The sequence below is a fragment of the Odontesthes bonariensis genome, chromosome 11 (assembly GCF_027942865.1).
Source record: "Odontesthes bonariensis isolate fOdoBon6 chromosome 11, fOdoBon6.hap1, whole genome shotgun sequence".
NCBI lineage: Eukaryota > Metazoa > Chordata > Actinopteri > Atheriniformes > Atherinopsidae > Odontesthes > Odontesthes bonariensis.
Genome location: NC_134516.1, coordinates 12,828,757 through 12,843,942, shown reverse-complemented (window position 1 = coordinate 12,843,942; position 15,186 = coordinate 12,828,757). Strand labels below are relative to the sequence as shown.

General features: G+C 41.8%; 1 protein-coding gene across 1 annotated transcript; it reads left to right on the top strand.

Moving 5' to 3' along the window:
- The first annotated feature begins 695 nt into the window (after positions 1-695).
- LOC142391647 (uncharacterized) lies at positions 696-14,859 on the top strand. Its single transcript, XM_075477572.1, has 48 exons — positions 696-783; positions 885-959; positions 1,068-1,112; positions 1,457-1,510; positions 1,595-1,648; positions 1,730-1,783; positions 1,925-1,978; positions 2,057-2,110; positions 2,267-2,311; positions 2,404-2,457; positions 2,541-2,585; positions 2,820-2,873; positions 4,082-4,180; positions 4,285-4,329; positions 4,432-4,530; positions 4,615-4,668; positions 4,740-4,847; positions 4,956-5,009; positions 5,091-5,189; positions 6,341-6,394; positions 6,487-6,585; positions 6,787-6,840; positions 6,937-6,990; positions 7,082-7,135; positions 7,437-7,490; positions 7,600-7,644; positions 7,781-7,879; positions 7,972-8,079; positions 9,376-9,429; positions 9,524-9,577; positions 9,773-9,826; positions 9,932-9,985; positions 10,083-10,190; positions 10,358-10,411; positions 10,544-10,597; positions 10,942-11,103; positions 11,180-11,287; positions 11,409-11,516; positions 11,808-11,861; positions 11,951-12,058; positions 12,145-12,198; positions 12,324-12,431; positions 12,526-12,579; positions 12,661-12,768; positions 13,081-13,432; positions 13,533-13,723; positions 13,834-14,076; positions 14,167-14,859. Exons 1-48 carry the CDS (start codon positions 697-699, stop codon positions 14,311-14,313), a joined length of 4,083 nt encoding a protein of 1,360 aa, XP_075333687.1. The 5' UTR covers position 696; the 3' UTR covers positions 14,314-14,859.
- Positions 14,860-15,186: the final 327 nt, after the last annotated feature.

The following is a 15,186-nucleotide window of genomic DNA, read 5'->3' as shown; positions in this document are numbered from 1 at the left end:
TTTTTTGTTAATAATTCATCTGTATGTGCCTAGAAGAGTGACGTAAAAAGCCACTGTGCACATGTGATGTTCACCATTTACACAGTATCCCACAGTACATAAAGTGAGGTGTAATAGTCTCTTTAGAGTCAAAGTTATTTCCCAACAACTTGTCCTGTTGCTATAAATACTCATGTCAGTGTGCCTTGTATGCAATGGTTCTATAAAACACAGCAATAGTGCATGAAAGCAGCTAAAAGTGTAAATTTTTCCACTCATTGGGGACTCATAGTTACACTCCTGAGAGGTTAATTTTAGTATAGTAACACCAGGTAATATTAATTTGCGAAAAACGGCATCTTTGACTTCACCTTGGATAACGAAAACCACACAAAACTCTGTAAGTCCCTCTGGAGTTAAAAATAAATTCAAGCTCAAACAAATTTCAAATTAGAAAATCTGGGACCAAATACTCCAAGCAAGAATTATCAACAAGTTCCTCACAACTTGTCCTAAAGTTTAAAAAGTATTTACAACTGGAAAACTACCATAAAACTGAAAACTATAAACAGAAATCGGAACTAAACCCTCGTCCATCGCTCTTGAATCCATGTGTGGCTCCTGACAGTTTGTTTTTCTGCCAAATAAACCGTTCTCCCTCAGTTCTCTCCCTGAAATAATTTTTTTTTCTATCATGATATTTAACTGTAGGGATTTATGGGGCCTCCAGGATATGACGGTGAGCCTGGTATCCCAGGAAACCCAGGACAACCAGGACTTCCCGGTGAACCCTCCCCTCCTGGGGTGAGCTGTTCCTCTCATCAATTTGTCAGCTTTTATTTTGAAAATCTTCACAGGAAAATAAGTAATTTAAATTTTTCTTTTGATAAATGTCTTCTTTAAAGGGAAACTTGATGTCACACATAGCCTCAGGTTTTAGTGAGAAGTCAGGTCTGGCTGGGATGTTGACAGGAACCAGGGTGAGTCCTGTCAAGCTGTACAGGAAACAAACTTTAAACTTGTTTTTACATATGCAACGTTTGGCCAACTGTGCATTTACACTTATATATGAAATAATGTTGTTACAGGGTGAAGCAGGACCACGAGGAATTCCAGGGCCACCTGGGCCAGCAGTAAGTTTGGTCGTCTGAGCAAAGATTTAAAGGCAAAAATTGCCATAAATTTTTCCGAAGGCTTTGATGGTGAGCATCACAACCCCAAAATTAGTATGTGGCAGCCGTGTCTCAGTAGGAAGAGTAGTTGCCCTGTGATCAGAAGGTTGCCAATTCAATCCCCGATGTGCCCACTTGTTGAAGTCTCCTTAGGCATGACACTGATCCCCACATTCCCACCATATGTTAACTGGTTTATGATCGTGAGCGTTACATTAATATGTTGAGCCTAAATGTAGTTGAAAAGAGACCATATAAGTGCAGACTATTAACCATTTAAATCTTCTTCTGTTATTCCAATTTAGGGTCCACCTGGTGGTCAAGGAATTCCCGGAGAGGCAGGAGATCCAGGAACAATGGTAGGCTTGTTTCTGCATCTGAGGCTGATGCAAAACGTGCTTTTAAAACGGAAAAACATTTATGCAATTTTGTGATTTTTGCAGGGGGAGCTCGGTCATCGAGGACCTGATGGACCACCAGGAAAACCGGGACCTGATGTGAGTCACAGAAACAGACATCCTCCTCTGTTTGCATTATCTGTGAGAAATCCTAGACATGTGCTTTTTCTTTCTGCCTAGGGAGGATCTGGACCTGCAGGTGCAACAGGAGAGCCAGGATTTCCAGGATCCGCGGTAGCCATAAATTCCGAGTGTTAACACCAAAATAACTAAATCGTTGTGAAAAGAAAAGACAGTTTATGCGGCGTTACTTTTATAGATGTGATCATTTACGAGCTTACAGAATGAAATATAGTGTAATTTGTTTTAATTCAGGGTGGAAGAGGATTCCCAGGACTTCCAGGTCTTCCAGGACTGAGAGGCCACAAAGTAGACTCTCACTTTGAACAAATATGTATTGGTTATCATGCAAGAAGCACCGTGACCTAAATTTAAATCTCCCAACAGGGACATGCCGGGCTCGGTGGGCCAAAAGGCGAGTCAGGACCAGTTGGAGCCAAGGTATGGAAGCATACCCTGATGGGGATACTTGATTGTATTCGTGAGAATTATTGATAAATAAAAAATGGTAGCTATATTGACTTGATTGAGTGTTCATCTTGAAATAATGTATAAGATTTGTGTGATTTTAGATGTGTGTGTTTTTGTGTTTTGCAGGGAGTCTCAGGTACACCTGGTCAAATGGGTGCTCCTGGTCCACTCGTAAGCAACATATACAGTAAAAAAAAAAAGCATCAAAACCTGCAAAGTTGATTGTGCAGCCACTCTGATACTAAATCCATTCTTCGTTCCAGGGACCAGACGGTTTGCAGGGTGAAAGAGGCCGAATCGGACCAACTGGACCTGTGGTATGAAACTAAACACCTGTTTGAGAAAGTACAAGTATATCAAATGTTTGAGTACCAAAACGTTTTCTCTGATTTTCTATTAGGGTAAACGTGGGACATCAGGTCATGTTGGTAAACCAGGGCCCTTGGTAAGAAGTCGGTTTACATCTAAATACAACTAAAATAACTTTGCTTGTAAAGGCAAATGAATCATGTGATCATGTACAATTAAAAACTGTTTGCTTATTTTACATACAAATGATCTTTTCATTAAATGATAAATGATCAAATGTATGCTTTTCTCATTCATTGATTCATTGGTTTTTGTAGCACCTGCTAATCAGACTGGTTATAATATTAAACAAACTCTTCTTCTACGACAGGGTCCAATAGGAATCCCAGGTATGCCAGGATTTCCCGGTAACCCAGGAATGAAGGTGAGATTGTTTATGGTCGGATTTGTTGAATTCCGAAAAGATTTTAATTTCACTTTATTTATTTTACTATAAAATCTCGACACTTGATTAAATGTGATAAAGGTAATCTTTGTGATAAATTACATTTTTGACATGATTTCACTGGAAGATCAGTTTCCGGTTTTTAGCAAAACTGCCTCGGATTATTCTCTGTATCACACTCCCATCTGCTCTCATTCAAATTTCACAATACAAAGAAGTTGTCAAAATTACATTTGCACATGTCCAATTTCATAACATGTTAACTGAATTTTCAAAATGTCCGCATGAGGACTAAATACATCAAACACTGCTGTTACACACAACTTTGTTGCAAAATTGTGTTAGCTAGTTAAGCTAGCTAAGTACCGGTGCTGCTGTTACACCAGTTTCTTTTTAACTGCCTGTTGCTAGCTAGGCTAGCTAAGTACCAGAGCTGCTGTTACACCAGTTTCTTTTTAACCCAATGCAGCTGCATTAAGATTCATCCTTCTGTGAAATTTGCATGAGGATCCAAGGGGACCTTATTCCTCAGTGTATGATGGTGATTTAACATGTCAGATGACATCAAAGTCGCACTATAATACAAACTGTGATACGTTAACAGCTGCTGTGTTCTCTAAAATCAGTTTATTCTTTTTGTTTCTGTGGTGAGCAGCAATCATAGCAGTGATAAAGATAGCCTTCAAATATTCTTGACCTACCTCAAACTCTTCAGGTTCTCATGGACTCAACATCCAGTAGATTACATTTAGTTCTGATGGCAGTATTCCCACGGTGACAACACAATGCATAGCTACCATTAATGGTGAACGTGCTGTTATCTTAGCTGTATACGCAGATAAAATGATCACTCAAATTAAGAGGCGACATAATTTCTCATCGATGTCTACAATGGCTGCTTTTTGGTCAATCTCTGAACTCTTCCTGAAAGGGGTGTGGTTAGCATCACCAACAGATTTAAAGCTACAGACACTGAAACAGGTCATGGACAGGACTGAAACACAGTTTCATACAGAGATGATTGAATGAGAGACCAGTGTAATTTTACAAGCTGAAACTTTAAAGAAGCATTCTTGGGAGATGTGAAACTTACACAAATGAGTTTTTTTCATAAAGGGCACAACGCAGAACCACTCAATTTCACAAAATGGTCATTAAACATGGCCTGGATGTATTTACCAATACAGGGTGAAGCAGGACCTACAGGGGTCAGAGGAAGTCGGGGACAGCAAGGATCGAGAGGGGAAGGGGGACGTGTGGGGCCACCTGGACCCACAGGACAGCAGGTGTGTCTCAATATGATAAATACTGAATAAAACAGACAACTGAGCACTAGGACTGCATTTGGCTTTAAATTAAAATGATTGATATTCTTTTTGCTTTCGACCAGGGTGCCGCAGGCACTGATGGAACTCCAGGTGCACGTGGCTCATCGGTAACTTTTTCTAAAACACTTTGAACCAGAACGCAGTAACTTTTTGCCCATGAATTTGTTGTCATTTAGATTTTTGATAAATTTGCTTCTTGCAATTTGAAGGGGATAGCAGGTGTTCAGGGTCCACCAGGGTTATTAGGACCGTCTGGTCCTCCAGGTCCTCAGGGAACCACAGGAGCAGCAGGACCAAAAGGCCAACTGGTATGAACTTTTCCGTTATTATACATCAAATCTGTTTGAATTGATTAATCTTGAATGTTTGAAACTTTTTTGTTTCATTAACAGGGTGATGTTGGAGTGCCTGGATTTAAAGGAGAAGCTGGACTGAAGGGAGAGCGAGTAAGTTGAAAACCATCCCTAAGTTAGAACACCAACGCTTTGATTGACATTGATTGACTGATCGATGTTAGGGGGACCATGGTGTTCCTGGACCATTGGGCCCAATGGGAGACGATGGAAAGCGTGGACCTCGAGGTGATGCTGGATCTCTTGGTCCTCTTGGACCTCCGGGAGAGACAGTGAGTAGAATATTTTCACAGGCCTTTTCACAAAGAATATTAAGTGTTGTAAAAAACTCATTGGAAAACTCCAATCTGAACACAGGAAGTATGCTGTATTTGTTTTAGGGAGCGCCAGGAAATAGAGGTTTCCCCGGTGCCGATGGTTTACCAGGTCAAAAGGTTAGTAATTTAAAGTAATAATTAGTGACAGTCCACATAATCCCATCTGCAGTTTTGAATATTTATTATTTTTTTGAACAGGGAGCCCAGGGTGAAAGAGGGCTGCCAGGGTCAGGTGGTGCCAAAGGTTTATCTGGAGACCCAGGGCGTATTGGAGAGCCAGGTTTAACCGGAGCTCGGGTAAGACAGACACAGTGATATTAGGTTTAAACCCAATAAGAAGAAAAGTTGGCAAAATAGATTGATACATTTCAATTAGGATGTCACTTTGTTTGAACTTTATATTAACAGACACAAGTCCAAAGAAATCATTTTCAGCTTCATTGTACTTAAAAAAGAAAGTCAAATTTAAGTCCAGAAACACAGGCAGAGAAAAAAAGAGTTAATAGAATATAAAATAACAGCTTTCAGCAAGATTCTACAATCAGCAGATTAATTGTTGACAGGTGAGGGTGTCAGGATTGGGTATAAAACGAGCATCCACCAAAGGCTGAGCCACATGGGCTCAGGAGTAATTTGGAAAGCTATTTTCACTCAACAAAGATGCCAAAAATGTGAAAGATCATCCAAGCTGTTTAACTAAAAAGAAGACTGACGTAGCACAATGGTAAACATGGCTCTATACTCCTATTTTTTAACTGTGTGGATGGCATCAAATTCTAAATTTGTTTGCATTTCAAAGTACTGTGAAGTTGGCCAGTGAGTACTCTGAAATGACTCACTTTTGACGTGGGTCTGGTCAATAAAAGTTCGAACAAATGTTCAAGTTTTGGATTTAAGTCTTTTTTACGGTTTAGAAAATCTCATGACTTTTCGGGAAATAGGGTTTTAGTTTGAATACAACTATAGCACACATTTCCTGACATATTTGCACATTTTTTCAGCAAATGTTTGGGTTCTATGTAAGCACCCATACACTTGGAACTACTTCTCTACTTATTTCAAAGAGAGGGATCCAGACCTGCGAGAACGTTTTATTTCCCTCCCCAGTCTCATATGTTGTTGTTTTTTATCGGAGGAATCAGCCTCACACCAGTAGTTTTTAATGATCCGGAGTGGTGTCAGCTTGTTATGGGGACGTAGAATTGTACTTCTGTGTGTGTGTGTCACTACACCTTAACATAACCAATGATTATGATTACATCAGAAAAAAATGCTGTCAGACCCCAGAAAACCTTTCCTTTCCCTCTGTTTGCTCCCACTTAAATATGTGATTTTTTTTATATTTATGAGTATGATCAACTTCCCCTACAACATGGAAGTAAGGAAAATATTAAATTAAATGACAAATTAAACTATAAAATGTTTTTTGTGTGTGTATTATTTCACAGGGCCTCACTGGACTCATTGGTGCACAGGGAGCAGAGGGAAGGCTAGGACCAATGGTACGCACAATTTTTCAAAACCGAGACTACACTATGTGTGTGATGTATTTGTTAGGTGATGAAGTAATGCCAACCCATCGTGTTTTTTTTAGGGTTCAGCAGGAGAGGATGGCAAACCAGGCCCAGCTGGTTCTGTTGGAAACAGAGGCGGAGCTGGACCCATGGGTCTGCCAGGACCAAAGGGCTTCGCAGTCAGTATGAATGTGTCTCAGATTGCCTGAAGGATAATATGATTAGGCACCGTTAAGAGCATGTAACAGAGACGGCTACTTGGGGCTTTCTATTCTCACGAAAAGTGACATGAGTGTATGTTACATTTAAAATGCACCTTGACTGAAAAGCCCCAGAAAAACTGAACAGATGCTGTTTTTTGTGCACCTTTTTATTTCTAGGGTGATGCTGGGAAGGCTGGAGAGCCTGGAAGTTCTGGAGCGCAAGGCCAAAGGGCAAGTTATTTCTGAATATTAACACAATTTTTGGGCTTCGGTCTCTTGATCAAAGTAAAGGTACTCTGATAAATACTGTATTCACTTGTCTACCAGGGACCAAATGGAAAAGATGGAGAAGAAGGCGCTGCTGGTTCAACAGGCCCCGCTGTAAGCATCCAACTCTACTGAGATTATGACCTTATTGTTACTTTAAACTATCATATTTATATAATTCATTATGTTCTTTGCTGCACTTCAGGGTCCTGCAGGAAAGAGGGGCGAGCAAGGAGCTCAGGGAGTGAGTGGTTTCCAGGTAAGCTGTCCTCCATTTATATTTAATAGTTTTACTTATTTAACCTTTGTTTAACCATCTGGCCCGGATGTTAACTTTAGAGAGGACGTATAAGTCATAAGAGAAAGCCCTGACTGCTGTAGATTAGTGTTTTTTTAGGGTTTGCCTGGAACTTCATATAACTATGTAAAGGAGTTACATTAAAATTACGTTAATCATTGAATCCTGATTTCAGCATACCAGTTAATTGATGACTAGGTTTACATTTCCATCTATAATTGCCATTACCGTTAAATAAAACCTGGGTTGGTGTTTTTTTTAGGGTTTGCCTGGAACCTCAGGCCCACCTGGAGAGTCAGGAAAACCAGGCAATGAGGTACAAGAAAGTAACTCTTGTTAATTTGTTTTAAATTAGCCTTCAAATTTCTGCGTTGACAATAAAAAAAATTTTTTGTTTGTTTGTTTGTTTTTTCCTTTTGTGGCAGGGTCTTGCTGGAGAGGTTGGTGCTGTTGGAGCAACAGGTCCAAGAGTAAGTTCACTGGTCCTGCTTTTTACTGTCTCCACCTGTGAATCCTGTGGATTATTCTGTTTCATCCATCTATGTTTAGTTATTTTTTACAGCAAAAACAAAGTTGTTTGACTTTAGCTATTGGTTGTCCTCACAGGGAGAACGAGGCCCACCAGGAGAAAGAGGTGAAACTGGGCCCAATGGGCTGCAGGGACCCAAAGGTGGTCCTGGTGGAACAGGACCAGATGGGCCAAAGGTATCAATTCGATAAAACAGCGAAATTTTTTACACTGAAAACTGTCCCATTTGTTTCTGGTGATAACTCGTGGTGTACATCATGCATTTCAGGGCAGCCTAGGTCCAAAGGGAGCTGGTGGAGAGCCAGGAAGTGCAGGACTTCAGGGGATGCCAGGGGAGAGAGGCATACCAGGACCCTCAGGGCCAAAGGGAGATGTTGTAAGTCAAGAGATAGTTGTTCATCTGCAAAGAAGCAGACACCAGTTTTTTTCTATGCCTTTGCACTTATCAAAAGCAGTTTCAGCCCCATGGAAATGAATCATTTTCACTCCTGCAGCAATAGTGCTATGTGGACATTGTTCACGTATATACACCAATCTTCTCTTTGTTAACATGGCAACAGGACATGCAAGACAGCAACTGGACCAACTGTATCAACAGGACATTCTAACAAGTTTGCACGTACATGTACAGTTACTCGCCGACAGTATCATAGAACAAAGCGGTCAGCATGAACAAACAAACACAAAACCATCTACCAACATTTATGATGTTGGACGACACCCAATTGGAATTATTGTTGGTGTAATTATTTTGAGAATATAGTTTGTTGGTGCAAGATAACAAGAAAACATCCTCTGTTGCTTTGAAGTGAGCTGCTTTGCTTGTATATTACATTACATTACATTACATTACGGTCATTTTGCAGACGCTTTTATGCAAAGCGACTTACAATAAGTGCGTTCCACATCGGTAGGCAGAAGAACTTCAGGTCACAAGAAATCATAAGTGCATTTCCTTCCAAAACCAAACAGCTAAGAGCATAACTAGTGCTAGAGTAAGTGCGGTAAGTTAGGTACTTAGACAAATGGGAAGACAATTTAGAAAACAAAGACAATTTAGGAAACAAATAAGTGCGTAAGGAGCTAGGACGAAACGGGTGATGTCCTGAGAGGGCGGATCAGGGTAGTGTTTCCTGAAGAGATGGGTTTTCAGCCTGCGGCGAAAGATGGGCAGCGACTCAACTGTCCTGACATCAGTTGGGAGTTGGGAGATCGTTCCACCATCGGGGTGCCAGAACAGAAAAAAGCCGTGACCGTGTCGATCGTGCGCAGGGACCGCTGACATGTTGTGTTGTATTAAGGCAACGTTAAGGACATTACCTGTAAGTGCTGTCATAGAAGTCGTGTGCACACTGAACAACACAACATGTGAGTCGAGGTCGTGTATGACAGAAAAAACCTTTGGATTGTCAATACCATTTCTTTTGAACTTGTGTTGCTCAGGTTGTGTTTTTGGTGGAGAGAGTTTTGTGGAATTTTTCTATCCATCCATTTTCCATACATCCAGTTCAGATTACAGGGACACTGAATCCCAGCTTGTGGAATTTATTCATGTATTTATTGATTCTTTTAAAACGAATGAGAGGAAAAATTCTTGTCCTCATGTAGACAAATCCCCAGTGCAGTCAGTGTGCGATCCTGAGCCATTTGTAATGTTGATTTCCTCTCACAGGGCTCTGTTGGAGAGAAAGGACTTGAAGGAAAAGCAGGAGCTGATGGCGCGAGGGTAAGTCGTCACCAAAAAAATCCAGCGACAGCACGAAGATTGAATACATATTCATAATTTGACATGAACGTATATTTTTGTTTATTTAAAAAAGGGGACTTCTGGTCCTGTTGGACCTGCTGGTTCCAGTGGACCAAACGGAGTGAAGGTGAGCTGCCTTGTACTTTGACTGTGAAACATGGTCGCTCGCGGTTGTTTTATTAGCCAAGAAAACAAAGAATCAATATGTCTTCGTAATCGGGTTTAAGAGGGCGGTAGCAAATCTTTTTTAAACAAATGGTGCAAGATAAGATACATGGCGTGCTTTAGGAAATTATTAAACTGTCCTTTATGTTCATTTCAGGGTGAAACAGGCCCACAAGGACCCGCAGGGCGTCGAGGCTCGAGAGGAATTGCTGTTAGCAGAACTTTTTTTAATTTTAACTTCCATTGAACTATATGAATATTAACTTTGCTTTCCTCCTTGACAATTGTGTGATCATGTGTGTTGTGATATTACTAGGGTTCTTCTGGTGATAATGGCCCGACTGGTGCCGCTGGCTTCCCAGGACCTTCTGTAAGCAACCATAAAAAGCCAAAAACATAGCAAAGAATGAAAAGATCAACTCAAAAGTATAACGTGAGCTTCTCTGATAAGAGTTTTTTTTCCCAAGGGTGTGGATGGTCAGCCTGGGGTCAAAGGTGAAACAGGAGAAACTGGCCTGAAGGGAGAAACGGGATTACCCGGACCACAGGGGATGGCTGGGAAACCTGGAGGACAGGTACAGACAAAGTCCAATATGGTCTAAATCCAACAGAAAACTGGCACTGTCAACGTGTTTGCTGTGTATGATTTGTATCAGATTTTGATGATTCCAGTTCAGAGGAACCGAATCAGTCATTCGGATTATTGACAGACGGGCTCGATAATTTGCTGATGTGTTTCTAGGGTCCTGTTGGTGTGACCGGGCTGAAAGGTGGCAGAGGAACGCAGGGTCCAGCTGTGAGTGAGGCTCCATATTCTGACTCCTGAACACTGAATAGTCCAGTTCTGCAGTCACTTCGAACACAGCCTACCCCTGCAATTATTATTATCCGTAAAGCACATCTCATTAGCAGTATTATCTTCCCACAGGGCTCTCCTGGCTTTCCTGGGCTTCCTGGAGGAGTTGGTCCCACTGGCTCTCTTGTGAGTTGTAACATTCGTCTGACTTTAGCCTAAATACTTAAAATGATGAGAAATATTAAGGAATGAGGAAAAAATCATCAGATACCTTTATCACCACCTAATATCATAAAATGTTATGAGTTTAAAGATGGATATCCCATCTGATATCATGTTGTAGTTCAAACGTTTCTGTTGATTATAAAGTAAATGTATTTTTATTCTATAACATGTCGAGGAAAAAGGAAAAATAAAAGTGAAAAAATTAGAATGAAATGATTTGTTTAATGTCACCTAAACACATAATTCTTCAGACATGCATTGGCCTGCAGTGTATTCAAAGGTCCTTCTGTTTGTGTGTGTTTAAGGGTGCCGTTGGGGCCGATGGGCAAATGGGTGCTCCAGGAAAGCAAGGTCCTGCTGGAATTTCAGGAGAGAACGGAGCTCTGGGACGTCAAGGCGAGAGGGGACCTTCTGGTCCAGCAGGCAGCCCTGGAGAGAAGGGGGAGTCTGGAGAGGACGGAACTGCGGTGAGACGCAGAGACGCATTAGCCGTTAAGCCAAACACATACCGGTTGCTCATGTGTTCTTGTGTTTCTCTGTCAGGGCCCAGACGGGCCTCCAGGACCTGCTGGCACCACAGGACAGCGAGGAATTGTCGGTCAGCCCGGAGTCAGAGGGGAGAGAGGCCTGCTGGGGTTGCCAGGTCCTGCTGTATGTATTCCTGCTGATAATGTTTCCTGTTCTTTGTTGCCTGCACAAAGCCAGAATGTATTTCAGCTTTGTGTTTATTGCTGGTAAACTGTGACATGAATTTGGTTTATTTCTTTGGCAGGGTCCGCCAGGAAAACCGGGAACTTCTGGAACTCCAGGGGGCAAAGGTCCAGCTGGTGGGGTTGGCTTACCGGGAGCCACCGGGCCAAGAGGAGATGCCGGCCCCGAGGTTTGTCCTGACAGTTTAAATTGTCTCACAGCTCTTGTCCAGACTGCATAACACGCTTTTATTTGGAGTGACTTACAAAGAGTGCTGCTTATTTAGTAAAAACATGAATCACTGTATGAGAATGCATCAAAGTATCTGTAACCGTAAAAGGCTTCTTTTGACTTTGCACTTTCTAAAATTTGTCTGCCACATTAGGAAATTACTTCTAACGATCCAGCCTTCTATGTCACAAGTTTATATTCTTAATCTCCAGTCTTCTGGATTGTCACAAGGTTTCTCGTGTCATTTCAGGGTATCGCTGGAGCGGAGGGGTCTCCTGGTAAAGATGGTCTCATTGGAGAACAGGTGAGAGTAAATGCAATCTACATATATGTGGGTTTCTTATTCTGTTAAGTCATCTGTGTGTCTTAATCGTTATCTGTCTGTGTTTGCAGGGAGACAGGGGTAATCCTGGCCCTGAGGGCCTGGCTGGTGTTCTGGGGTCTCCAGGCAACGAGGGTCCAGTGGGAATGACTGGCAGTCCAGGAGAAAAAGGCGAAAATGTGAGTTTAAAAACTAGTTTAGATTTAATATTGTACCTGTCAGTCACGTCAATACTCAATCATATGGTTATCTGTTCTGAATTTAGGGTCCTAGAGGCACCTCTGGACCCCAAGGACCAGCTGGAGTACGGGGGAAAGTGGTAAGGCGTTTTTTTTCAACCTTCTTGATGCCAAAATAAGTTGCTCATTATTTTAGAAAATAGTTCTTTGAAGTTAGTATTTCAAGATGATGTGCTACGTTTTTGTCCACTGTCTTTGCCATCAGGGCCCTCAAGGACCACAAGGAGAGAAAGGAGGAGCTGGAGAGCAAGGAGATAGGGGTCAGAAAGGTCACAGAGGGTTCACTGGACTCCACGGTCTGCCAGGAATAACTGTAAGAAAAATGTTTATTTGTTAAAAAGCGCACGTAACTTGTCACTTCTTTTACATAAAAAGAAAAAAAACAAGATGAATTCTTTCCGTTTCAGGGTGCCACAGGAGACCCAGGAGCTAAAGGGGCCTTTGGACCAGCTGGACCACGGGTAAAAAGATAAACAAAAAGCCTGAATATAAAAACACCTTATGTCGAGATATAAATCTATATCTGTCTTATAAACACATAGGGACCTCCAGGAGTTGTAGGTCCTCCAGGAAAGGAGGGGAATGCCGGCCAGCCTGGACCGATGGGTGCTCCTGGAAGCAGAGGAACCAGTGGTGACCTCGGAGCACAGGTGACTCAAGAGAACTATCAGAGAACTCAGAGTTCTCAGGCAGTCGAGAGGGGATTTGGGTTCCTCCAACAATGAAAGTCCAAAGCAGATGTCTCAAATGTTGAGAGAGCAAAGGTTTATACTCTGGGGATGAGAGTTGTTCTCATTAGGTTTCTTGGCAGATTGTGAGTAAAAGGTCATCATATTTTTAAGTGAAATATTTGGCCTTATAGGGATGTCCAATAAAAGGTTAGGAGTGAAGAATCATCCTCTGGGGAACATGAGTCTGCAAAAGTGAAATGAATTACAGCATTTTTTTTTTTTCATGATCAGGGTCCAGCTGGTGAACCTGGACCTCGTGGCCATCCCGGTCCTCCAGGACGTCCCACTGCGGCTGCGGAAGAACTCTTTTCTGGCCTGCTGGATTATGACGGGAACGGAGATGTTCTGGAAACATTTGAACACACAGAGTACGATGCAGCTGCCGATCCACTTCCAGAGTTCAACAAAGATGAAGCTCTGCCCAATAAGAAACCGGCCATCCTGCGTGCAGCAACAGGCGTCCAAGCCACACTAAAGACCCTCAACCAGCATTTGCAAACTTTGCGCAGTCCTGACGGCAGTAAGAGCAACCCTGCAAAGACCTGCCAGGACATCAAGCAGTGCTATCCTCAGAAGATGAGCGGTCAGAAGCTTGTTTTTCTCCCTACATTTTCATTCCTTTTCTAATATTTCAATCCCATAACAGATCCTGTTATGCCATTTTGCTTGTATCTTTAAAACAGGCGAGTACTGGTTAGATCCAAACCAAGGAAGCACAAAAGATGCCATCAAGGTCTTCTGCAATATGGAAACTGGTGAAACCTGCATTTCTGCCAATCCGGCCAACATTCCTCGCAAAGCATGGTGGATGAAATCTATTCCCAGTCCCAACAAACCCATCTGGTTTGCAGCAGACATGAATGGTGGAACTAAAGTAAGAAAATGCCAGTTTTATCTGGACATTTGAGTATTTAGCAACCTAGAAATATTTTATACCCAGCTGGGTGTAACTATGTCATACTGACATCTAATCTCTAATTTCAGTTCCTCTATGGCAACAAAGAGGAGCAGCCAAACGCAGTGGCGGTTCAGCTGAAGCTGCTGCAAGTTTTGTCCAAAGAGTCGCACCAGAACATCACCTACCACTGCAAGAACAGTGTGGCTCATAAAGCAGAAAAGAGCAGCAACCTGAAGAAAGCTTTGATCCTCAAAGGCTCCAACGGCCAAGAACTCAGAGCCCAAGGCAACAGCAGGCTGCGATACACCGTCATCGAGGACAGCTGCTCGGTAAGTCTTCTAAAAAATGTTTTAGAAAAGCCTAGATTTTTTTAAACCTGTATGTAAGCACTTCAAGTGACTTGTCCCTTTTTCCCAAAGACATCAAATGGAGAGTGGGGGAAGATAGTGATCGAGTACAGGACTCAAACCTCCACCAGGCTCCCAATCGCGGATTTGGCCCCCATGGACGTTGGAAACGCTGATCAGGAGTTTGGCCTGGATATCGGCCCAGTGTGCTTTTTATAAATCTATGAATTCCCAACAAAAGATGGACACAAATTGCCCTTTTAAGGGGAGTACGGTCAATGCAGATAAGAGTTTGGTGTTTCATTGTTGCCATTCACAGATGCCTGCATACAGGAGCTGTGCAACTCGTAGGCCGCACCTTTTCAGCAAATTTATAATCTAAAGCACAAGTTCTCGACAGCAATATGAAACAGACTGGGGTTGAGACAGGTTGTGCATAAACTGGAAATAGCCTGTACTGGGAATTTGACAACATTCAACATACTGAAGTAAAAGAAGTTATGTAGAGAATCGAAGCATTCAAGCCTGTACATTTTTTTCCAGTGCATGCACAGCCAAAGGCCCTTAATAGAGCAAGAGTTGACATAGAAATGACTGTAGGTCTTAATTTTAATGAATGAATAAAGAAAATCAAGCTTGAACCTAAATTATTAAGTTCTTTGCCAGAACTAATTTACTCTTTCAACAGAAAACCTTTATATCTAATTTTAAAACTTAAACTGTAAATGCAACATGTACATTGCAAATTATTTGTTTATTGTTGACTATGGATGTGGAATAAATGTCTTTTCTTTGGAACAACTGTGCTTCCCTCCCCTAACGGGCAACATTTTGCTTTAAGTAATGACTTGACAAAAGCAAAAACAAATGTGTCTTGTCACCACTAGGTGGAGACAATTCTTTTAAGTTCTGACAGCAAATGACAGAGGAGCGCTTTCACCTGACATCCAGGCTGAAGCGGACAGTGGCTTTATGACCGATTTGAAACCAAGAAGCAGGTTTTGAAGGTTGAAAACCAGTAAATCTGTGCCTTAGGATAAATACCTATAAATCGCAGAATGGATTTACATTTCAAACATGCCTTTAACCTCT

Coding starts and splice junctions, on each gene's coding strand:
- LOC142391647 (XM_075477572.1), top strand. CDS start 697: ATGGGGCCTCCAGGATATGACGGTGAGCCTGGTATCCCAGGAAACCCA. Junction 9,827..9,931: donor GAGGCTCGAGAGGAATTGCT/GTTAGCAGAACT, acceptor TGATATTACTAG/GGTTCTTCTGGTGATAATGG. Junction 11,517..11,807: donor GAGGAGATGCCGGCCCCGAG/GTTTGTCCTGAC, acceptor GTGTCATTTCAG/GGTATCGCTGGAGCGGAGGG.